Here is a 26,447-nt window from a genome sequence, read left to right on the forward strand (position 1 = left end):
TCAGGGAGGATAGCCTCTTGCCCAAGATTCTAGATGCATGGCTTTGATAAAAAGGCCTGCACGCATGGCATGAGTGTGTGAAATGTTACTGATGTAAGTTCAAGAGCATGTACGGTCTCAAGCATGCATAGGTCGGCAATGCAGTCACCAAAGGCTAAGCTACTGGACAAGCAGAGTTCGTGTGCTCTAGCGTAACTTAGCACGCATTGCGCCTTCTGGGAGTGGGTTGCGCCGGCTCCTCTCACTTCGCCCGTGAACCTGCCCCCTTCTTCCACCAGCTCGCTAGCGTACACGAAATCTACATAGCAATCAACAACACCATCATTAAAACAACTTCGTTAGCAGCTCAACCCACTTGACTTGTGTCACGTGATTACCTGCTCCTAGATCCCGTGCCAATGGTGCTATGAGGAAGTCAAGGCAGCCTGTTATGAGCACTATGTGGTACCCTTGTTTTTTAAGGACTTGTATCAGTTCCACGGCTCCACCAAACGTTCTGTGCATGGCCCACCGTAAGCAAATAAAAATAATAATAAAATAAAAAATAAAAAATAAAAATAGTCAATCTTTGAAAGGGATTGATCTTTGTTGTGCTGGATGATCCGTTGATCGTGATGGGGCTTGATGTTTTCATGATCTGTTGTCATGCATACCAGTCCTATACCTACGAGACTAGTGTACTCGCACAGTAATTTAATAGGAATTGATCCATTTCTTGTGGGTAATTGGTCCCATGACAACTCCTAATCATTTCATAAATCAATCTAGGTGGAGGTGTATATATATCATGCATTTCAATGTTCATTAATCTTATTATGCCTACTTGGACAATGGTCTACGGCTACGCTACATGGGAAGTGGACCAGGTCTTTAATTGATGAATATTGGTCGCATCTTATCACGATGGCCAATTTGAATATTTATATATATTATCATGAAACAATCACATTTATGTATATAAACTCAAATATAAAAATATCAATATAATTCAATAAATAAATAAGTATATGTATCAATAATGATGTGATAAACCACACTAAGTCTAGCAATGAGATAGTTTATGACAATGGTATGGATTCTACTTAATCCCTTTGCCCCGCTTGTGAGGGCTGAAAACTTGAGTCATCATTGTCTTAGGATTCATGATAAGAAGCTGTGGTCAAAGATTCAAGCCGGCTCCCTTACTACTTGGGAAGTCGGCTGAGTTGACTCGGTTCAGCTGGTTACCTCATTTCCAGATAGATGCTATCAAGCAGTTCACTTCTGTTAGCTCTGTGCATCTTCCGACTCGCCTACATGAGGTAATCACGTGTGGAGATCAGGACTGTTGATCTGGTGGCCCACCGTGTTGGTTGGGCAGATACCAAAATGCCAACTGTGGTTGCTGTTGGCTAAAGCAATCGTCCACTTTCGATTCAACGTCCAATCACTGCCGCTTTTGGCAGTGGTTCCTCCACATGGTAGCCCACCAAATGAATGGTCCTGACCACCACTCATATTTGCGAGTTGCATTTAACTGCTGTTAGACCACGTGCATCGAACTACTATGATATGAAAACTCGACCGAGTCTAGCTCATTGAATGGCCTGAGTGGAAATCAATCAGAATCCAAAGAACGATTTTTGACTCAGTGAAGGACTCTTTGAATCTATGCATGATAGGAGAACTCTGGATCACTGGCCGTACCTGGGTTGGTAATAACTTTCGTAGATTATTCGGGCAATGTCTTTCTTGTCCGCTATTGATCTGTCCTTGAACGACAAGGAGTAGAAGAGATGATTGAATGCGGTCCTATCCATCCGGTCAACAATCAGATATACAATGCATGACAATGCAAACCATGGGATCCAAAACAACCTAACAGCGATTGGGATTTCTCTAATTCGGCTCGAAAAATATGCTGCAACAACATTAGTCCCTGAGATCGTCCCATCCACATCAAAAAATGCCGCTGCATTCTTCCGTTTCCGAACATGGTCATTGCACATGCCACATCTAGTCCCTTTATTTCTCCTTACTGCAGCCTTGCTTGAAAATTCACCTATAAGGACATGAATGCAAGAGATTTATATGTATTAATGAAGAAGAAAGAATAGAAATGTCATTTTGTTAGTCATGGAACATTCATAGCTATGGGTGGCAATGGGTCAGGTTCGGTATGGGTGTGGTCCTGACCTGTTTACTAACTGGACCCAAGTGGTCCAAACCCAACCCGCAACCCATTACCCAATGGCCTGACCTAACCTTAAATTCATCGAGTCCAAGCTTGACCTAACCTGACCCGTTTAACTGTAAATGGGTTAGTTGTTCTCGACCGGTCTCACCCAACCCGGCATGGCCACACCCCAATTTATGGATGGAATATGACCCCTGCCTAAGTAGTTGATATATACAAACTGTATGCATCTATGCCAATCATCTATTAATTGTTTCAGGTTTTGGACTCCATCAGGTCATCTGGCCCAACTTATTCATAAGTCATGTGGGAGGGTTGGGTTATATGGGCAGGTTGGCCTGGTTTGGGTAGGGTTCAACCCGAGCCCGTTTCATTTACTTAAACAAACCACATTTTCTAACCCGAGTCCGATCCAATACCCATTTAGCTTGGCCCAAGCCCACAACAGAAATGGGTCGGGCTGTTGATCCATAAGCCGATCGACCTGACCCATTGCCACCACTAGGTGACGCAAACCACTCATCTTTTGGACCTGACTATAGATGGGTAAGACCTCAGGAATCGCAATGGTTGAACAATCCTAGCCACCAATTAGACGGATTTTTACCAGACTAACCGTTCATTCCCATTCATAAAGATCATATGATCAGTGTGACTTTTGGGGTATGGTCCATTTATAGCAAAGGTCCATAGATGAACGGCCATATCCCATGCTTGTGTGCAACATGTAAGGAGGTAAATCACTAAGATAAAATAGAGAGTATGATACATGACATTGCATGGCTTCCGTACCTTTAGGCCTTGGGAGATAGGTGTGAAAGAGTTCAAGGGAAGAGAGGTTGAGATGAGAGGCTATGATGGAGGAAGGTGCGAGCAAGGACATGCTTGGGAATTTTGATGAAGTCGTAGAGAAATTGAAACAATACAGGGAGATTGCTGTGGTTTATATATACGTTATTGTTAGATTCTCCATAAGAAAAATCCAATTTCGAGCATAGTAAATGTGGCTTATTGTTGGGAATTACTATGACTTTTTGACTTTTGAGGATGTCTTAGGTGGGCCATACATAGAAATGGACGGTTATATTCGCAACGTGGTTTTTCCCTTCATAATTCAAAAAGAGGCTTTGATATTTTCACATCACTGATGCTCAACTACACCCAACGGCATGGGAAACATCCACCCACATATCCCTTTCTTCCTACTACTTTAATATCCACGTGCCACATGAGGAAGCTGCCACGTGGGAGTATCCGAATCCGCCGATGACATCAATGGGGTTGCTGGAAGATACCTTGATCCATGGTTAGATTCTGTGGAGGTGGGCCCAGAACGGCTAACAGAGCTTTTTAGCACCAGCAGAGTATTAGGTGCTGCCCCGGCCTCACCCAACATGGTGCGGGGGTGACCGTGGGGCCACCATCATGTATGTATTGTACATCCACACTGTCCATCCGTTTTCCCATCTTATTTAAGGTCATGAAGACAAAAATGAAATGGATATATAACTCAGGTGGACCACGCCATAGGAAACAGATGATTGAACGACCACCATTAAAAACTTCCTATGGCCCACCGTAATGCCCACTGGAATGTTTACGTCATCCAACCTTTTGATAAGGTCACACAAAGATAGATGTAAGGAAAAAACAAATATCAGTTTGATCCAGAGCTTGTAGGCCACAAAATTTTTAAATGGTCAATCACCACTGTTTTCTGTGGTGTGTTCCACCTGGGATTTTAATCTGCTTCATATTTTAACTCATACACTAAAATGAGCTTGAAAAACTGATGGACAGCGTGGATATACAATACATACATCAAGGTGGCCTATGGTCATAGCCACACCATGTTGGATGAGGCCCGGCCGCATCGAATCCGCTCCCTTTAGCACCGTATGTTGGTGGGTCACCCATGCAAGAGGGGGAGTGTGTTCTGCGTTTGGGATGTTCGAAAGAAATTGATTTCTGATTAGAACTTATTTGGGTGCCGCTTAGAAAATGAGTCCATCTCATTTTAGTTCATATTCTACCAATTAGCTAAAAGGCGATAACCTCAATTTCTAATACTCTATAATGGATGATATGTATGCATTTAGAAATTATTTCTGACATTCTAAAATCACTTTTAAAAAGAACAAAGAGTAAGAAGTGCTTAGAGCCAGCTGTTACCACTGTATTATTCTGTTCTAATGGATCAACTGTTCTCTTCCATGTATCGTGAATAAAAAATTATATTACTAGCTTGTTTGAGTATTGAATGGTGGACAAATCATTTGAGGGTTAGAATTAAAAAAATAAATAAAAATCTAAGTCTTATTTCAACAAACAAGTGTACTCCAATCATAGGTCAGGTCTTTTATACCAGTCTCATCTTCAGACTGCAACTTAGTGAAAGTGGTTTCTACAGTTTTTTAGCCTTTTGAGTTCAATGTACACCTTTATACATTTTTAAGCATCATATGAACTGCCACAGTATCACACAAACTCCCCTTTGTGGTAGAATTAGTTTACGCATCTCTTTTCCGGTTTGGATACACTTCTAAGGGAGGTTTCTGCAAAGGGGTTTTTAAGCTTGCCTTTACAGTTTTCTGCAATTGGGCTTTTGTAATGCTTATTTTGTTGAGTGAGGGATTAGAAGAAAGTTAGCAAATTGCATCTAAAGGCATGATACCTGTTGTGGTTGAAATCGAACTGGCCAGCCGAACGGAGAATGCAATCAATTATAGAAAAAATGCCTCAAAATTAGATTGATTGAAATATTATGATGAACTTCCTGAGCTGATAAGACATCAACAGATAATTAGCCATGGGCCGACTCTGAGCTGAACTAGTTAAGGGCAGAGCTCAACGATGGGAATCATTTCTCGAGCTGATCAGATTAACTTGACCAGAGGCGGAACGGAAAGCGCATAAATAATTTCGCTTCGAACCAGCAAAGGAAATATTCAACACGATTCTACTTAAGGATCACGTCGACCGGCAAATCTAGCATCTCACTAGAATATTCAAGTCTTGAAACCATCTAAACATCCTATAAATACATTCATTGCAATTGAAGAAAGGTAAGTATTAAAAAAGAAAAAAGAAAAAACCGTAACTCAAGTCTTACTTCTAGAAGTGAATTGTGTAATGAGTAACTCAGTATCCTTAGCGTACTGAGTAAACTTTGTGGGGTCCACAATTATTTATTTATTTTATTCACTCCGTTCATCCATGTTAACGGATAAATTTAGTGCTTGAGACAAAAAATTAAGTATAACCAAAGCTCAAGTAGACCACACCACATGAACAATTTTATTGAACCTCTACCATTGAAAAATTCTTAGAGGCCACAGAAGTTTTGGATCAAGCTGATGTTTGTGTTTTCTCTTCATCTATGTCTTTGTGATCATATGAACAGCTTTGATGAAAAATAAACATTACTATGGTCCCTAGGAAGGTTTCAACGGTGGAAATCATTATTCCACACTCTTTCCTGTGGCATGGTCCACTTGAGTTTTGGATTTACTTCAATTTTGGGATCAACGCCTAAAATTATCCTGAAAAATGGATGGACGGTGTGGATAAACCACATACATTCACAATGGTCCCAACTGAGTTTACTCAGTGAGATAAAAGCGTACTGAGTAACTCAGTACGCAATCCGATTTCCTTACTTCTACTGGGTCTCCAGCCACAATCAGCACCTCTGCTTTCCTTTACAAATTGTTAATGCAGATATATGTCCGTCGAAGGTGATCCTTTTATCCTTGGATGCTCATTTAGTCCCTAGTTACATATGTGTGACAAACATCTTCAAAGTCATTTATCATACAGCGTACATAGCTGACTCATTTGACAAAGATGATAAAAAGTACAAATTTTGGGTTTTCTCACCCAATAAGTTTATGGGGACGTCCTCCCCATCTAAGACAACCAAGATTGTTTCCATCAGAGAGCGGCCTAGCAACGCAGCTGAACCACAACTAAGAGTTAGCCAATGGATACGATCAACAAACGGCCACATTCCTAAGTCAAATATCTAAATAAAAGCCATTTGAGAGTGCCAAGCAGAAAGCAAGGCATGTGGCATGGGATGCGAAAATAGTTTTCCAGTGCGCAATGGTCACATCTTAGATGAGAGTAGTTTACATATCGGGCAGTGAACCTGCTGAAACAGGTTTTTATTTATTTATTTATTTATTTTATTTTATTTTTTTAAAAACCCATCTATGGAATACAACAATAGTTTTTCTGTGCCACACTACCTAAAGTTTTCTCATTCAAAATCTGCACTAACTTATGGACAACCCCCAAACAATTTTCCTTCATATTATTACTCATGTCTTAACATTTTAGTTGCTTTTTTTGGCTTTTTATTAATTTATTATTATTATTATTGTTAACGTAGAAATCTGGTTCACCCTCGCCAAGCTCCGAACACTAGCGCAGAGCCCTGTAAACCTGCACAGGGGAAGGACAAAGGAGACCCTGACTAGAGCAGGGGACCCTCCGATGCCCAAGTCAAGCTAGGAATCTGGGTCTAAGTAGCGTGGGTAGATTTCGGGTGAGAGATTTTGCGTAGCTGTCCTTGTAGATATCTCTCTTATTTATATCTTTTTCTTGAAATGAACGTGTCCGTCATTCCTCGCACGATCTATGTCGTTTAGCCAGACTGATGCGTGCACTGATGTTAGCCGTTACCCTGAGATCCTGCACCGAATACTACTCCAGACATGCGTTACTGCAGTTGGTTTTTAGGCATAATTGTAGGACACAGCTTCATCCGAGCCGACCTTATAATATAGGTCTTACCTATAACAATCCAAACCCATAAACGAGCCGGTCCTGATGGCTTGTCGGCAAGGGTTTGGTCGGAGTCATCGGATGAGGCGCGTAATGACTTCTTTCGGGTTTCAGGTTGATGTCAAAGCTCTAAAAAAAACTTGGAAGTCGAACTTTAGTTGCTATGACCAGATCGGGATAGACGAGCTATTACCGAGCCAATGCTTAGCTCATCGACCATTGTCATCCGGCCTGCTATGACAAGCCCGCTCAACTAGCCGAGTTGTGCTTTCCTCAATTGGGGTTGGAGTATACCTATCCTGGCGTGGCCGCTCAATCGGCTGAGCTGAGTGGCCTAGATTTTCCCATAACAATTATTATTGATCCTTTGAATTAGAAAGTATTTTGTTTGGTGCAGAGTGTAGGTTTATAAGGTGGGATCAGCCCAAGCCCAAGCCATTTACTAAAGTCCTAACAAATGTAGCTAAAACTGGAGCTATGGCCCATTACCCAGTGACGACCTGATCAAATTCACTTGAAATTCATCAAGTCCGGGACAGACCGATGCGACCCCTTAAACTAAAATTGGGCTGAGCTAGCCTGAATCGACTTCAAAGGGGGTCAGCCCAATTAGGCCACGGACCTACAGGATCCATTGGCAGAAGTAGCCCTAGTTGCCTGAACCCATCCACGGTCACAAGCTGCCCGACCCACTCGCGCCTGTAAAGGCCCGTGTTGTTTGAGAATATAAAAGTGCAAACGGGCCTTATCTCTTATCTCAGTCTCTCAGTTGAGATGGCGTCTTTAACGGTGGGAGCGCTGCCGATGGCCTTTCAATCCCTCAGCCTCTCCTCTTCTCGACTCGCATTCCCTCGCTCTCAAATCCTCGGAGTCTCTCTCTCCACTACATCCGCCTCTCTCTGCCTTTTCTCCTCTCCTCCAACCTTCCCTTCAGGTGCTCTCTCTCTCTCTCTCTCTCTCTCTCTCTCTCTCTCTCTCTCTCTCTCTCTCTCTCTATCTCTATCTCTTCCCTTTCTCATTCTTTCTTTTTTCTTCAGTAATATACTGTGGTAGAGGCGATAAGAGGACAGCTAAAGGAAAACGTTTCAAGCATTCATTTGGAAACGTAAGCTCCCTCACATTTCCTTCTTTCCATTTCCAGATTTTCTTCAATCTTTTGGGGCGCAAGCGTTTGGATGCTCAGTTGAACCAAATTGCGATAATTCTTTTGAATATTGAAGAATTGAGCAAATTGGGCGTGTTCTCCGTTTTTATATCCGGGCGTTTCTGCTTTATTGAATTGAATTTTGCATTTTAGTTCGATTGTGCATCCAACTACAACCTTGATGATTTTTGGGTTCTGAAATTGTTGTGCTGGGGTGTGTGAGTTTGGATGCTCACTTGAGCTGAATTGCAATGATTCAATTGAATATAGAGGAAATGAGCAAAATGGGTGGTCCCCCTGTTCAAGTTCAGAGTTGCTGTTTGGGGGATAACCTCTAGACTAGCTGTTTCTGCTTGAATTGCTGCATTTTAGTTTGATTGCGTATCCTGACACGGCCTTGATGTTTTTTTTAAAAAAAAAAAAAAAAAAAATTCCTTTTTATTTTATTTTATTTCTGGAATTATGGTTGATCAGGCGAGGCCGCGGAACAAGAAGAAGGGAAGAGGTCCTCCGAGGGTCCCAGTGCCTCCTTCTGGCCCCAGGAAAGATAAGTTTGATGATGGAGAGATTGTCAAGATAGAAATTGATGAGTCTCTCTTTTCTAGTTAAGGAGCTGGTGTTGTTCCATTTTTATCAAGAATGTAACTAATTTTGGAACCTTGATATTGGTTTCTTTGAAACAATAGCATTCCCTTATGTGAAATGGATGTTAGTTCCCGATTTGAAGCTTTCGCAATGTTATTTGTTGTAAGAGATTTCTATCATCATTCCTAGAAATTTTCTCACTAGGTTTCGGATGTGGTTTGGGTGCTGTTGGATGCTTTATTGAATCCAATGTCAATATTTCGATTCAATAAAAAAATAGTTTATTTAAATCTCTCTCAAAAATAAAAATAAAAATAAAAATGGATGACCAAAGTGAGCTAGCCTGATTTCATAGTGAGGGGCTTGCCCCCAAAATTTAGTAATAACATTTCAGGTTGGGGCAAGGTTTCAAGTATTGTTCAAAATGGGTATGTATTGCTTGTGAACAATGCAGTTTTATTCGCATGTATCATCCTGAAATAGTCTGATGCAGGGGCATTACAGGGTCGTGTCGGTGGTGAATGATACCATACCCAATACACCGATTTAAAACCTTGGGTTGGAGACTTGAAATGTTAATAAGCACAATTAGGGGTTTAGATAGTGTAACAAATTGATTTGTGCTGCCCCCACCTCTCTCTCTCTCTCTCTCTCTCTCTCTCTATATATATATATATATATATATATAATGAATGGTATGATTGCAATTTTGTTCAATTGAACATCAAAATGAATCAGTCATGACTTTCAATATATAGTTCTTTGCAGAAGTTTTATAGCTTACTGGTCTTACCATCTGGTTTGATGAATTACTGATACTAAATCTTCTTATTGCATTTGACTGACCTTTTCATTGCTGCTAAGGCCGGAGTAAATCAGTTCTTTTATTCAATTTTTTTAAAAAGGTCATTTCAATATAAGGAGACTTGTGTATTGAAAAGCCCATGGTTCTCTTCTCAGGAAATCTAGAATTATGCTTCTGCATACCCATTTAGGTGGATGAGAAAATAAAAACACAAGGTAGGCTTTTAATTTTTTTCCTAATTATTGTTGTTGTTGTTGTTCTTCTTCTTTTTTAATTCCACCCAAATACTTTGGGCCAATAGTAAAAGCAAATATAGAAAATCCCACCCAACTTTGGGCCAATAGTAAAAGCAAATATAGAAAATCCTAATTACATCTCTAAATCATATCTTCAATCACATCCCCCTCATATCTTCAATCACATCTTTAAATCATCCCCCATATCTTCATAAAATTGTAAATTGCAATCATTGATTTAGGCTCCCAAATCAAATAAACAGTTAAAAAATCAGCACATGTTGGGTCCTACTGTGGGCTGTTGGCCTATGCATTGGTGGGCCCTACAGTGGGCCTACATCACAGGCCCTCAATAAAATCTTTGTTGCCATTAAATAAAATAAAAACAGAATACAGGCTCATTTTATTCCTATTCATTCCAAAATTAGAGCTCTTAGAGCTATTGTGATTTAGGTACTGTCCGAGTTCTGGTTGAATCAGGAAGGTTGGATGTTCTACAACGCAGACATTAGCAGGGACTCAAAAAAAGGCAAGTTTCAGAGGGGTTCTAGGTTTACTATTTTTATTTTTATTTTTATTTTATTACATAAGGGAGGTAGGATATGGATGTGTGGGATGCGGTGAAATTGAGATTGTCATTATTCCATGGGCTGAATGCTTCTTATGCTGCAGTCTTTCAATTTAAGTAGACCGACTCGCTGACTGCGTCCCCCATGCTATTCCCCAGTAGCTCGATCAGCTCAAAATTCGGGAGGTGCTCCACCATGACGGGCTTCACATGTGCTCTCCCACTGTCAGCCTCCTTCCAGTTGAGGTAGCTGAGCATATCAACGCAGGGGGCTTCTGCATCTCCGAAGAGCCTGATCAATTGTTCTGGCCATTCAACCGCGCGGGCTGTTTTTCAGTTAAATCTGATTGGAGTATCTGCAGGTCCATAGGGCAGGAAAAATCATAGGGTGAGAAGATTTGGAGTGTCGACATCCCGCCGAAAATCTCTATTTTCATCTGGCGGCTGATCCTGGGAGCCTCCCCAGTCGATGTTAAAGTCCAAAAAAAGGGCGTTTCTTTGGTGTCAAAATGCATATGCTGCGAAGGTCACGATGAGTTCACCCCACAACCAGAAACCATCTCTCATCTCTTCTTATCTGGAGCACTAGCGGTAAAGGTTTGGGCAATGTTCAACACTCTATTCAATCTCCATATCCCCACCCAAGCTTTAGTCAGCGACAGGCTCAACTCATGGTGGAATGTTCAGCTCCCACACATTTCATCTTTCAGATTACGTCGCATCACGCCCTGCTTGGTTTTATGGGAACTTTGGAAAGCCAGGAATGCAGCCAGGTTCGATGGGATTAGCCCCACGGTGGGCAAAGTTGTGGCTCGAGTTAAATGGTGGTTGACAAATTTAAAGATCAACCTCCCTGCCACCAGTCCCACCTCCATTTTTGTTAACTCCCTCCTCCACAGTCTAGGCATTCCGGTTAGGCCCACTGTTACTATGATGTCTCAGATTGTTAAATGGTCCAGACCAACCGCGGGATGGGTGAAGGTAAACGTGGACGGGTCAGCCCTTGGTAATCCTGGGCCCTTTGGGGGAGGCGGCATTTGCAGGGACCCAGCTGGGTTTTTCCTTTTTGCGTTCTCTCATGCATACGGGACAGGTACAAATAATAGAGCGGAACTCCGCGCTCTGTATGATGCGATGGTTCTCTGTGCGAATTTTGGTTATGATCAGATTCTGCTTGAATCAGATTCGAAATGTGTAGCTGATATCTTCAATGGGAGGTCCTCACCGACTTGGCGATGGAGATATTGGTGGACTCGGATCTCCTCTTTGAAGAGCAGGTGTACCTTTGCCTTTTCCCTGATCCTGAGAGAAGGGAATGGCCCAGCTGATGGATTAGCAAAGGCGGGAGCTATGAGCCAGATTGATACGGTGTATGACAACGTGAATGCTCTCCCAAACTACATCAGGGGCCTGTACAGGTTAGATGAAATCGGCTTAGGGGCGCTCAGAAATTCCGTTAGGAGCATCACGTGTAGCTCTACTAGATAGGCGGTCTTGGGGTTTTTTTTATTATTTATTTTTTTATTATTCTTTCTTTTTTCTGGCACAGGGTGCCTGTTTTGTTGGGGTGTATATGATAGGCGTGGTCCTTATTTTTTTGTTGGGACCTGCCCGAAGGTGTAGTTTCATCTTCAAATTTGAATGAATTTCTCGTGGCAAGAGTCCACTTAAAAAAAAAAAAGAAAAAAGAAAAGAAAAAAAAGTAGACCGACTCTTTCAGCTGCTGGGGCACTTGGATGTTTGGCATTGTCACTATTTCTCCCGAATTGGCGGTGTTTCTGAAGGAAGAAGAAATTCCTTACATTGCATTTGCTGAATGATATGGTTCAATGATGATTAGCTGTGTTACCAATGTCTGACAGATAATGTCTGTGATGCCATAGAATTGCATGTACAGATGATTGATTCTGATTTAGGTATCAATGACTTGGTATAATCTAAGGTTTCTGTTATTTTCTTGTGCCTTAATACCTCTACTAGACCTTTCTCCGCACATGTGCCAACCAGGCACACTTGTGCCTGATCTGTGCCATTCATCAGGTGGTTCAAGCACCAGCATCCTCTGGTCCCCAGAAGAAGTTGGTTCGCTTATCAATTGAGCCTCACATGCATGTTGAAACATAGACCATCAGCCATTGTTTCTCTTGCTAGCTTGATGGCTGGACGGGGAAAGCTTCTCCTAGTCAGTACCTCTGATTAACTGCTACAGTTCAACAATTACTTCTGTTTTATTCCGATCAGAACAACAGGCATTGTATATTGAAAAATTCCGAAACATGGCAGGAGTCCTTTGTATTCTTACTTTCTTTATCTGGCAAGAAGAACTTCTCATAGAAAACAATGAGAGTATGAATTTCCTCATTGTGGGTGTCATGGCATTTCTTTCATGGGGAGGCTTTGGGCCTCTCTGCCTCCTGTTTCCTTTCCCGGATTTCTATTGAAAGAACATGGGACAGGACACAACGCATTCATGTCTTGTCTTCCACAAACTAGTATTCTTCCAGCTATGAAAAAACCCAATTCAAAACCTGTTGGAGGAGATAACAGAAGAAGAAGATGAAGAGTCCCTTTCTGACATCACCTCAGAGGCTCAAAAGCACTGGATGAGGCAGATCATCGACTATCAGAAGTCCTGGTATCTCTCTTCATCCTCATCATCATTCTCTTTCTCTTCTTCCAGTGCTTCTTCGCGTTCTTTGTTCTCTTTGTCTGGCAAAAGTAGCCGTTTACCAGGTCCAATGAAAGATGGACGCATGCCTCTATGGAGATTACTTGATATGCAGCAAGCTTGTCTGTCTGCACATTTTAATGAATGCAGCAGGCTGCCCATAACGAATCCTATATATCTGTGTGACACTGATGTGGATGAAAGCATTCAAGAGACCTGGCAGTGGACTGGTGTGGAGACATTCCAATTGAGGGAGGATGGTTTGGAATTGGATGGTCATGGTGGTTTTATATTAGATAACAGCTTTAATAAGAGTAGGAGAAGAAACAAGCAGCAGTGCTTGATGAGAACCAAGTCCTTTAGGACTTTACCTGCATCTGCTGTATGGAGATGGAAAGGCTACAGATTCGTGTGGAGTCTGAGACCGTTGCGGTTCATGATCTGTGAGAGAAAGTTCTGACATAGTCCTGGGATTTCTGTTGTGGAATTGATCTCCATTAGATGATTTTTGCCTTCTTCATTGACGTTGAGGACTCTCCACGCACATCCAAATTGGGATTCCTGTGCGATCCCACTTTGATGTGCTGTGCATGGGGGATTCCCACAAACCATGAATTGGCATGGGCATGGCTCATTGACAAAAGAGTCTCCTACACAGTGATGGGAACATCACGCTCCTATCTGTTTTACTAATCTCTTCATTACAGGATAAAGAAAGTAATTCTCATCTGTTTTATATAACTAGTTTTAGTCCACTTAAAATACAAACACTACTTGATGCTTACAAGTTTCAACATCTATTTCACCTTTTTAATTTTTGTCTTTCTCTGGAACCTAAGCCCAAGAAACACATCCCTAATAGCAAACATTTCCATGACAACATCTCTCATCTCCATTCGTTCCCTTGATGACTCTGCAGAACATGCAATTCCAATTCTGACTACTGAAACCAAGCAATCATGCATTTTACTCCTCGCGTTTCTGCTATTCCCAAGGCTAGTGGTAGCTCCTTGTTCTTCTCCTGTTTCTGAAAGCAATGAAGGATCTGCAATCTCCATCACATGCTTAGGAAGAGCCATCTTAGCAAATGTATGGAGGCTTAAACCATCTTTGAACATGTCATCGCTGGGTCTCTTTCCTCTAAACATCTCTAACACAAGGATACCATAACTGTACACATATCCATGCGTAGACGCCTCACCGCCCATACCGTATTCTGCAAAAGGGAAATGCTTCGGTGCTCATTTATGGTACAAAGTGTTTAAATATGAGGTATTATATGTTTTTTCGGTCCATGAGTGAGTGTCCAGACTGTTTAGGCTTCAGTTTGTATGAAGAGGGCTTATTTTCAGTCATCCAAAGTGTTGATATTATGAGCCTCAATGTTCTTCATGGTTTATGCACCCAAATTCTCCTCTATGGATATGTTGTTCTCAACCTTTCAAAAGGTCTCCAATAAATAGACAGTTGATAGAGAAAATGTGGCAATGTTCCCACTCTAATTAAAGTCCAAAGATGAAATCGTTAAGATCATCCAATCTGGGAGAATTTGGGAGCATGGACCACCCATTTTTGTTCCATATTGAAAATTTGAATCTATTAGAGTACTGGATATGTACATGCTATAGATAACTATATGGATGGATTTATGTAAATTTATTAGGAGGAAGTTGTCTAGTTGAGTTGCTTTAGTTTGTGGTAAGCAGTGGGACAAAATGTCACAAAAAAAAATGCACTAAATGATATTACCCCAATATTTTCATTTTACTTGCAGATTTTAAAATATCGCAATATTATTTTTATGAAATTATCATATAAAACCTTCAAGAATTTGTAATATAAACACATATTTAGATTTTAAATACATATGTATTTTTCGCAGATTTTTCATGTTATTATCCAGAGAAAAACCTCTGAAAAATCTCCCCAGAAATTTCTGGGCGGAGAAATTACTGAGAACAGGATAAGTTGCTGTGGTGGTAAGACGTGAAAACAAACATATAAAGGCCACCCTGTATAGACCAAGGCCCAAAAACCATGCTGGCTGCTGTTAGTTTGGAGATTTTCCTCCAATTAATGTCTCCATTCATGGATTTAATGTCTCCATTCATTCGCCGAGTCCAATCTGGTTCGTATCCAAGTCAGACTTGAAAATATGGGGTGACTCAGCTTAACTTGACTGACCTGTGACTCGACTTAGAACTGAAAGAGTTGGTGCCAATGGCTGTCTTGAAATCTCCATGAATGGACAGGATCATTTCTTTGACATGCCTGATCATGGACAGGATCACACTAAATGGAGATAGATAAATGGACAGGATCCGGCATATAAAAGAAATGATCCTGTCCATTTATCTATTGTCATACTGAAAGAAATGATCCTGTCGAGTCCATTTATCTATTGTCAGCCACTGAATTTTCTTTTCAGCGTTCCACATTCAATTACACAATAAATGTCAGAACCATGTATCCTGCATAAGTTTCTTACTCTTTCCCATTTGGGGCATCATCAAAACATGGACAGTTCTGATCATCCAGCACATCTTTGCATGTGGGTCCAGTGGGGCAGCACATGTTGGTGATATTGAGTCGGCATATAGGCTAAACAAAATCATATAAAACTAGCAACGGCTCTATTGAGCAAGTTTCAAACGGGTAAAATAGTAAGCAAGATGGATGGAGGCATTACCTGGAGCAACATATCCAATAGATCCTTTTATCTAAACAGTGCTTGTTGGATTATCCGAGGTTTCGGAAAGAAACGTCGACAACCCAAAGTCGCTTACATGAGCGCTCATGTCCTCATCAAGAAGAACATTGTTTGGCTTTAGATCGCAATGAGCAATAGGTGTTTGGCAATGATGATGAAGATAATCCAATGCAGAAGCTACATCAATAGCTATGTTTAGCCTTTGAATGAAGCTCAAATTCCTCAACTGATGCTGCCCATCTGCTATTGGGTACAACCATTCCTCCAAATTCCCGTTAGGCATGAACTCAAAAACTAGAGCTTTGAAATCATTGCCTTTGAAGTCGATGCTTGAGCATGAAGTTATGATCTTGACAAGGTTCCGATGCCGGATATTCTTCAAGGCCTCACATTCCGTCATGAAGCTCTTGGAAGCTCCTCTTTGTTGAAGGTTGAGTACCTTCACGGCGACAACTTTTTCAATGCGATCCAAAATTCCTTTAAACGCCGAGCCATAACTCCCGGCACCAATCAAATTAGTTGAAGAGAACCCATCTGTTGCTTTAAGGAGCTCCGCATAAGAAACCATTAAAAATGGGTCATCTGAAGGGGAGTCTGGAGTAGGTTTCTTTCTGGACTTTCTTATGAAATGAAGAGTGGCCAAGAAACACAATGCTACAATTACAAATAAAACCACACCAATAAGTCGTGGAGGTAGAGTGTTCCTCATATGGCAGTCCACAACCTTGCCCTGTTCTGTGATCAGCTGCCATCACTGGTAAGAGGTTTTGATCCACGGAACTAGGCTTTCGAGTGGTGGTAGGTTTATCAGCTAGGGAAAAGTAAGGTGAGAGGTTAACTTCTAGCCTTCACTCGCCTAGATCGGAGCCTGGGGAAAGAGGGACAGCTGAATTAGGGGTGGACGGGGGGCTTTTATCAAGTCTCAGGAGGAGGGAAGAATGAGATTTTAGGCCGTACAACGACCTCATTAACCTACAAACTTTTTTCTCTACCCTTTTAACTTCGTAGCCCTCTGGTTGCTTCATATAAATCTGTTCTTTCAACTCCCCATGCAAGAATGTAGTCTTGACATCCATTTGTTTCAGCTCAAGATCATATTGAACAACCAGTGCCAACACGAATCTGATAAACACCTGCTTAACCACCAGCGCGAATATTTTTGTGAAGTCGATTCCTTTTCTCTGAGTGTAACCTTTTGCTACCAATCTAGCTTTGTATTTATCATGTTTCCTTTTAAATAACCATTTGCATCCGATCGCTTTTCGGCCCACAGGAAGCTCCACCAACTCCCATGTGTGATTTTTGCGTAACGAGTCCATCTCATCGTCTATAGTCACCTTCCACTTTTCTGTATCAGGCTCATCAAGAGCCTCTTGAATAGTAGACAAGTTTTCCCTCATCTATAATGAGAGCATATGCAATATTAAAGTCGTCCCTGTATCTTGCCGGTAACCTGCGATCACGGGGATTCCTTCTCAAGAGTGGCTGCTCCACCTGATCCTGTACCTCTATCTTTGCATCTGTCTCAGCCTGAGTATCATCTGTGTCAATCTGGACGTCTATGATCACCTTTTCTGGTTCCTCTTGCTCCTCTTGATTATTCTTGTGAAATAGGGAGCTTTCATCGAATCTGACGCCATGGCTAGTGATGACCTTGCGTGTGACCTTGTTGAATAACCTGTAACATTTCACACCAATGCCATAGCCAACAAAGATGTACCTTTTGGCTCTATGGTCTAGCTTATCTCTCTTAATTGATGGTACATGAGAGTAAGCCTCACAACCAAATATGCATAAATATGAGTAGTCGATTTTTTGACCACTCCATACTTCCTCTGAAATTTTACATTCAATTGCCATTGAAGGAGATCGGTTCACCAAATAACAAGCCATGTTAACGGCCTCTGTCTATATATCCATGCGCAACGCAGCATAACTTAACATGCATCTGGCACTCTCCAGGAGAGTCCCATTCATTCACTCAGTTACACCGTTTTACTCGAGCGTGTGGCGCACTGTGTTGTGCCTGATGATCCCTTTGTCCTTGCAATAATCATTAAACTCCATGGAAGTAAATTCTCCACTATTGTCAGTCCTTAAAACCTTTATTTTCCGCCCTGACTGTTTTTTTACCATTGTCTTCTATTGCTTGAATATGGTGAACACTTCGGATTTACGTTTTATAAAGTAAACCCAAACTTTCCTGGAGTAGTCGTCAATGAATGAAACAAACCATGACGACCCCCCAATGGAAACTTCTGGCAATGGCCCACATACGTCAGTGTGCACATAATCAAGCAATCCCTTATAAACATGTTTTCCTGATTTAAAAGACAATTTAGATTGTTTACCATATATACAATGCTCGTATATATCTAAATCAGAATTTTTAAAAGCTGGAATCAAACATTGATGAGAAAGTACCTTCATGCCCCGCTCGTTCATGTGGTCTAAACGAGCATGCTACATACGTAGAGACGTGGAGTCTACAATAGCTGTTGTTGCTCTACCTGCTAAAGTGCTCCCAATCAACCTATAAAGGTTTCCGTACCTTTGCGCTCTCATAATCACGAGTGCTCCTTTTGAAACTTTAAGGACACCATCAATACCGGTGAACTTGCACCTTATAGCCTCAAGTGCACCGAGAGAAATCAAACTTTTCTTCATATTAGGAACGTGCCTGATGATAGTCAAGGTATGTTCCATCCCATTAAACATCTTGATGCTTACCGTACCAATAGCCACAACATTACAAGCATTATCATTGCCCATAAAAACATGTCCACCATTGCATTCCTTGTAACTGGCGAACCAACTCCGATGAGGAGTCATGTGATAAGATGCTCCTGTGTCAAGTATCCACTTGTCTTTATGATTGTCGTGTAAGTGACCAATCAAGGAAACAGACAGAACATCACTACCACTTGATTCTTTATCAGATGTGACCACATTGGCTTCCTTGGAAGAAATCGTTGAATTTTCTTTCTTCCCTTTAGGATTGGTAGAATCCTTCTTCATGTGTCTAGACATCCCATAGTTCTAGTAGTTTAATTTTCCTTTGTCCTTACCCTTAGATTTGGATCTAGGTCTTGGAGATCCTGTATCTCGCTCAGAATTCTTGCCTCTCGTAATCAGTGCATCAGAAGATGTCCCTGTGTCGTCGTTAAGATTTCTTATGGCCTTCTCTTAAAGGGTTAAGATAACGGTGTTGACACTCATGGTTTTATTTATGGAGCACATTGTGTCTTTAAATGGCTGATACGATGCGGGAAGAGAATTCGATAACATACATGCTTGTTCCTCATCTTTCATCACCTCCTCCATATCCAGTAATTTGCAAACTAATTTATTAAAGTTATTGATATAGGCCTCCAGATCTCCACCCTCTGCCATCTTGAAGTTATACCACTGCCGCTTCAAGTGCAGACAATTTTCAAAGGATTTTTTTACATAGTTATCCTTCAACTTCGCCCATAAACCAGCCGTAGTTTTCTTCCTCAAAACATTATAATGAACCTCATCTGCGAGACATAAGTGGATTGAGGATAAAGCCTTCTTATCAAGAGTATTCCATTCATCATCAGTCATACTAGACTTTCTCGCCTTAAGAGCACCATCCTCGCCTTGCTTGGTTAAGGAACTGATCATCTTGATCTTCCATAACTCAAAATTATTTTTCCCTGAGTATTTTTCAATATCATACCTAGTACTTCCCATTATTGCTAGTCCTGCAGATTCGGATCTGTGCCCCAAGTAGATCTCCGATTCGTCTTTGAAACTCCGATGGGGCATGCAGGCAGTTGCAGAGTTGGGATACCCCCACAAAGCTTTCTGTTTCCAAGGATCGAAATTGCATTTGTGTTCTTGAAGATCCCTTCTTTTGGAACTTCACCGTCAAGATCATTGAACGATAGATTTACTTTCTCCAAAGTTCTTAGCTTCCCCGGTACTGTGGAATTCTTCCGGACAAGTTGTTGCGTGACAGATCCAGCTCCCGAACACCTTTTAGTTTATTCAAAGAGGAAGGAATGACTCCATGAAAGAGATTCCCCTCCAAATGGAGCCATTCCAAGCTCACACAATCGCCGACTGAGGTAGGAATTTCACCCGACAGCTTGTTTTTAGAAAGATACAATTCTGCAAGATTCTTCATCATTCCTACTTCTGATGGAAGCTGCCCCTCCAAACAGTTCCCCTCTAAGCTGAAAGAAGTAGAGAGGGATGGAAGGCTGAAAACTTCTTTGGGTATACTACCATTAAGCTTATTCAGATAAAGGTGTAATATTTGTAGACTTTGGTAGTTTCCGAAACTCGAAGGAATGCTTCCTGAAAGATGGTTTACTTCCAAATAGAGTTCGAGCAATTGACTGATGTTACCAAGAGATGATGAAATTTGCCCAGAAAATCCATTTCTAAACAAGTCCAGACTCCGGACTTTCTGAAGCTTCCCAATTTCAGGGGGAATTGTGCCAGTGAGCAAGCATCGACTCACATCAAGGCAGGTTAAGTTGATGAGGTTCTCAATCCCAGGATGGATGGTTTTGGATATTTGATTTGCTGCTATGGATAGTGTTTCTAGATGGGTTGAGAGATTGGCTATAGAACTGGGCAATATTCCTTTGATGAGATTGTTTTCTATTACTAATGAGACTAGGCTGCTACAATTGTTGAGAGAAGTGAGGAGACTCAAGTCATTGGATTCAAGCTGATTGCCTGAAAGACCCAGCCCAACAAGACCCTTGAGGTTTCCTATATTGCCAGGGGCTGCAGGTCCTGTAAAATAGTTTTCACTGAAAGATAGATAGGTAATTCCAGAAGCATTAGTTATAGAAACTGGAATTTGTCCAGTAAATCGGTTCAAACCCAGGTATAGCTCTTGGAGATTGGGAAGGGTGAGTCCTAGATTCGATGGGAGGCTTCCATGCAGTTGGTTAACTGCAACAGAGAAGAAAAAAATGGATGAGAGATTGTAAAACGAGAGAGGAATCACACCGGACAACTTATTTGCACTGATTTGGAGAAATTTTAGGCCGGCAATGCATCCTAGTTCATGTGGGATGCTTCCCTCCAGACTATTTCTTGCTAGAGAAAGATGGGTGAGAGAAGTAAGGTTTCCTTAGGAAGGTGTGATTCTTCCTGTGAGATTGTTAGCACCAAGAACTAGTTTAAGGAGCTTCGGTAGAGAGGAAAGAGTGTCAGGAATTCTCCCCACAATATCGTTGTAGACAAGATCAAATATTCTGAGGTTGGAAAGGTGGGTGAGATTATATGGAATTTCTCCTTGGAGTGAATTGTGTCCTAGACTGAGAACTTGGAGGCGGAAGAGGTGGCTGATATCTTGTGGGATTGTTCCATCAAGGCTGTTATTGGAGAGTTCGATTCTGTGAAGGAAGGTGAGATTTGCAATATGTGGAGATATAGTGCCTTTCAAGCTCCTGGACTATAGATCTAAGGCTACGACTCTTTGGTGCCTGGAACTGCAACTAACTCCTTCCCACTTACATAAATGGATGGAATTGTTTCATGAACTGAAGACTTGAATATGGTAGTTGGTTATTTGAGATTTGCAAGAGAGGAAAGCTAGTCGATCCGTTTCATTTCGTAAAGGGGTGGTAGACTCGGATAGGCAGTTGATGCACATGAAAAGAATGAATGACCAAAGTACAGTCAAATTCATATGTTGAAGCTCCATTGGGTCTGCTTTTAACTCTAAAGTTCATAAGTAATGAGGTATTTATACTGAAGCTGGCCTGCAGTTTGCAAGCTCATGGTTTAGTGATCAAGACTTTTGATATCATGGGCCCTACTCATCAGGATGACTCATTCAACACTATCATTTGGATTGGCTCTCCATCTCGTCTCATGGATGACTGATATTTCAAAACTGCTTCTCGTGGATAACCTTTTACGCATTAAGAGGGAAGTGTAATCTTCAACTTACATGTATATGGGTTAGTATAGAATTTTGTATAAAATGCATCAATCATTGATCAACGAAAGTTATGATCTATAGATTTTAGGATGTTGTTGAGACCATAATAGTCACAAGTGGAATATGTCCGTCGACATTTATTTATGAAATATACACATGCTATTAGAATAGAAGATTCAAGTGATCGAATTCCAGGGGCAGCAACGAGCTTTTAGAGTAAGTAATTATTTGACATGGTATCAAAGTGAAAGGTCTCCGCCAGTATGTGTTAGAGAAGAAGCACTGTAGTTATATTGCCTGATTTGTAGCTTTAGGACAATATCGAAATCAATGTAAATTGGTGAATCCGATTATGGACCTTTTGCATTAGATCTAAACTATCTGTTCATGGATTTTCAAAGTCAGATCTAAACAGGCTGTTCCTTGATGTCATTTTTCTTTAGAATTATTGAGCCACACTTTGGGCATTTGGACCTATTGTTCAATTTTAGCCATCCTTGAGCCCATTGAGCCATTTGACCACTTTGGGATGTGGGGCCTACTCTTGTCTCAACCAGGGTCAAGTCTCACGGTCTCTTGAATGGCTGAGTTAAGAGTGTGGGGCCTAAAATTTACATTCAAGAGATCTTAATGTGATCAATGAGTTTCAACTCATTTTTACCTTAATTTTTGCTCCCTTTGGAGCATATGATTCGGCAATCTTGACTTCGTTATTGAGATCTTTGAATTGAATGGTCAGTCGCCCTGATTTAATTTTGGATGATGAAAATATTGGATGAATGAAATTAATTACATATTAAGTTGGCCTTATTTAATGATCGAATAGTTAAAATTGAGTAATAATTAGTCTGAATAATATGATATTTAGTATTAGGTGGTCAGATTGTCCAATATCTATCCAAATTTATCCAAATTGATTGTGACTATTTCAAGGGCATTTTGGACAGATCTGATTCATTTCATATCAGACCGGGCTAAAATTTGTCCCTTATTTTAATAAGCATGTTCTGACCACATTTGATGGCTCATATCAACCTCAAGTTGGGCTAATTATGGAATTTTGATTAATCTAGTCAGTGTTTGTAGTTTTTATTTTTTATTTTTACAATTACCTATATTTGAGTAGAGAGAGAGAGATTATTGTTGGGAATCCACGGAAGCAAATCTCGAATTCGAATAATATGAGATTAAGTAAATGTAAACAAAGTAATAATAAGCACATGATTTTTATATGGAAAAATCCTTGCAAGAAAAGATCCAGGCACAAAGTGACAATGAATTACTATGAAAGCAAAAGTACAAGCGACCGAATCACTTATGATGCTTGAAAAATTCTCGTCTTCACATCTCAAAACCCTATAAATGCTTAGCCCTCAATTGTAATACTTATAATCTCAATTACACCCATATATATAGTGTCACATTTGGAATAGGAAATAATTAAATCACACACTTATGCAGAATCACGTGCACAATCGATACGACCTTCAATAAGATTGACAACCACCTAGGCTTGTCAACGGAAGCAAAGAATGCTCCAAAAACTATTTGAACAAAAGCTAAAATTTAAAAACTATTTGAACAAAAGCTAAAATTTAAAATTTTCTTGATTTGACCTAGTGGTTTGACAACAATGATCGACAAACCTTATTCCAATTAGATTAAAGACATCCAACAACAATGATCTCTCAGCATTTATTGGAGGATCTAACTTGGACTTTTTCACGTTTGTACTAAGATAGATATGGGAGATTCCTCATAGGTTGAAGAATTGACATTGATATTGCGATCTTTACATCTTTACGTTGTGACCATTCACGTCAGAATGATCTAAATTGTTTATTATATTTTGTTTTAATTAAAATCTACCATGATCACATTGACAGGTTCTTTGAAGATGGCATGGGCTAAGATTTGTGGGGATTTAAAATATTTCTGCTGCATATCTCATAAAAGACCGTTAACTAAGAAGCAGTCAAACACATCACTTTCAACTACTATACATAGAGAGAGAGAGAGAGAGAGAGAGAGAGAGAGAGAGAAAGAAAAAGAAAAAGCATACGAGACTATGTACCCTCGGGGGAATACTTTTTGGCTTCGCATGGAGAATTACTCTGGTATCATTCATCCGTTTTTGCTTCAAATAATATCCAAATCTCCGGTGTACCACACCACAGAAACAGTGGTGGTTCAATGCCCACCATTAAAAAACTTCCTATGGACTACCATAATATTTATTTTCCATCCAACCCGTTGATAACGTCAAACAGAACTGGATGGAGGGAAAATACAAAGATTGGATTGATCCAAAACTTTTGTAGCCCACAAATTTTTTTAATAGTCATTTACCACTCTTTCTAGTGGTGTGGTCCACCTGAATTTTTGATGTACTTATGTTTTGGGATAACATTGTAAAGTGAGCTGAAAAAATGGATGAATGGCGTGGATATAAAAAAATTCATTAAGGTGGGTCCCACACAGTAAGGGTAACACCCACCAAGGTGTTACCTACGAACACCTAATCTTGTCCTCTTGTCCATGACATTTTGTACCAAGGATCTTCTTTTTGGCTTCTCATGCAAAAAAACAGCGTACTTAATGAAAAAAGGTTATTATTAGTCTACGAAGGAACCGAGCATCGACGGAGAAATCTAATATTTGCCGTTGATGTTTTGCAACGTAGGGGCTGATTCCTCCCAATCTGCTTGTTGAACGGCCTTATTCTACAAGCATTGGGGTCCACCGTGAGGAAGGGCTCGAATCCACTCCGTCCATCACGTGAGTCCCTTTCAGTCACTCTGGGTCCCAAAACTCATAAAGATCCAAAACAGGTGGGCCTACAACGTAAATAATATTTTCAACCTGTAAAATCACATGGTGTCGCCCACTTAAATGTTAAAATAGCCTGATTTTTGCGACGTCCATTGCATTCTAATGATAATCGTAAGATGAATGGATTGGATGACGTATGAAAATTAAGCACATAACCTTAAAGGTTTTAAAGGTGGGTGCTCCATACATGCAGCACCCTGTGATGTGACCCACATGTTTTGATCTGCCTGAAAATTTTAAGATATGAGGTGAAATTATAGATGATGCATCAGATGGACCAAGTGGATTAGATTTGAGCCCTCTATCAAGGTAGACCCATACGAAACAATACAGGAAATCACTTTCAGAGAAACCTGTTGGATGTAGGCCAGTGGGGCCCACTGGTGAGCAATCACTAGTGGGTGGGTCCCACATGTTTAGGTTTTCTCCGGCCTTCTTTTCCATTCGGTTGAGATTTCAAATTCAACTTTGAATTTGAAATATGATAAGAGATAGGGATTTGACCGGATAATATGGTTTCATCCTATCTCATCCGATCTCTCCCTCCTTTCCTATAAGAAGGGATGCGTTCTCTCTCTCGCTTTCAACAAATATACGAAATACCGAGAGTATACAGAGAGATATAGTGTGCACGGTAGTCTGTCCATCTTAGGTTGTCCTTGGAACGATCTGATCCATAGATCGCAATCCGGGGCTACTATATACCGTAGGATCAGAGGTGTGAATAGTTCCATCTGCTCCAGTAGTAGATAGGCGGGCCGTTGGAGCGTCAATCTTCTGCTTTGTAAAGGTTCCCAACATCGTGTAGACCGTCAGATCTTGAGGGCTCACCTTCCGCACTTCCCAACAGTGGTATTAGAGCATATTTAACGACGGATCTCCGATTATATTAATCTAAAAAGGTAAGTAACCCATCCTTTTTTTTGGATTGGAATCCATGTTTTACGAATGGTATCAAATCAGCATGTGTACGGTGGATTAGTTTTTTGTATACACATATGCCATGTGCATGTAAGCCCGATTATGATGGACTAAGATAATCATGTAGATCTTTATGATTCCATACATCTTAATGTACAACATGTAATTGGTTTATGGAATGGTCCACATATTGTACCCCATGCGTGTACATCATATCCACCAATAGTTGTTTAATAGAAATACATCCACTAATAGTTGTTGTATTGAATTGCACCACTTAAAGGCATGCTCACCTACGCACCTTTACTCACGTGTCATTGGTGTCGAATTTGAATGGTCAATAAGATGCGGAATCCCATGAAACCTTAGGAGGTGAATTTTCACACTGATCTAAGATTCTAGTGGGCCATAGCAAAGAGAAATTCAAATCGAGGGAAGAAAATGTTTGAATTTGTAATGGCCCACCAAAGTTTTGGTTCAAAGTAAAAATTGGTACCAGGGGATTTCATGAGGTTCTGCTTCATGTGGACCGTTCAGATTTATAAGACTCATCAGATGTGATGAGTTATTATTATTAAAAATAAAAAAATAAAAAAAAAAAATAGCTAATCTACAATAGCTTATCTGCAATAGCTAATGTTGTACACGTGTTATTTAGCTACTGTATAGATGTTATATCAGAGCAAATTACTGTTGTACAAGTTAACACGTGCTGTACATGAGCACCGTTGTACACGTGACCATTAACACGTGCTGTACATGAGCACCGTTGTACACATACAAGTTAACACGTGCGGTACAAGTTAACATGTGTTGTACACATACAAGTTCACATGTGCTGTACATGTTGTACACGTGTTGTAAGCTAATGTAGATTACATACGTACATACATGTGTACGCGTGTTAGCTAGATTACATTCATGTTGTACACGTTGTATGTATTAGATTACATACATGTTGTACACGTGTTGTAAGCTAATGTAGATTACATATGTACATACATGTGTACACGTGTTGGCTACCATGCATGTGTCAGCCACTGTACATGTGTTAGCTGCTGCACGTGCAGTAGCTGCTGTAC

At 40.6% G+C, this 26,447-nt stretch overlaps 3 protein-coding genes across 3 annotated transcripts in view; 1 reads left to right on the forward strand and 2 right to left on the reverse strand.

The window, feature by feature from the left end:
* The first annotated feature begins 7,709 nt into the window (after window positions 1-7,709).
* LOC131243988 (small ribosomal subunit protein bTHXc) lies at window positions 7,710-8,896 on the forward strand. The gene is made up of 3 exons (XM_058243649.1): window positions 7,710-7,898; window positions 8,002-8,069; window positions 8,583-8,896. Exons 1-3 carry the CDS (start codon window positions 7,739-7,741, stop codon window positions 8,715-8,717), a joined length of 363 nt encoding a protein of 120 aa, XP_058099632.1. The 5' UTR covers window positions 7,710-7,738; the 3' UTR covers window positions 8,718-8,896.
* Window positions 8,897-13,681: 4,785 nt separating this feature from the next.
* The window catches only part of LOC131243989 (putative receptor-like protein kinase At3g47110), a 29,867-nt gene continuing 17,101 nt past the window's right edge, over window positions 13,682-26,447 (reverse strand). The window contains exon 2 of the mRNA XM_058243650.1: window positions 13,682-14,186. Within this exon, the coding sequence (XP_058099633.1) occupies window positions 13,768-14,186 (419 nt within the window). The 3' untranslated portion in view covers window positions 13,682-13,767. The remainder of the gene's footprint in view (window positions 14,187-26,447) is intronic.
* LOC131243990 (probable LRR receptor-like serine/threonine-protein kinase At3g47570) lies at window positions 15,671-16,349 on the reverse strand. The gene has a single exon (XM_058243653.1). The coding sequence runs from the start codon at window positions 16,246-16,248 to the stop codon at window positions 15,691-15,693; it is 558 nt and encodes a 185-aa protein (XP_058099636.1). The 5' UTR covers window positions 16,249-16,349; the 3' UTR covers window positions 15,671-15,690.

The sequence above is a fragment of the Magnolia sinica genome, chromosome 4 (genome assembly GCF_029962835.1).
Source record: "Magnolia sinica isolate HGM2019 chromosome 4, MsV1, whole genome shotgun sequence".
Taxonomy (NCBI): domain Eukaryota; kingdom Viridiplantae; phylum Streptophyta; class Magnoliopsida; order Magnoliales; family Magnoliaceae; genus Magnolia; species Magnolia sinica.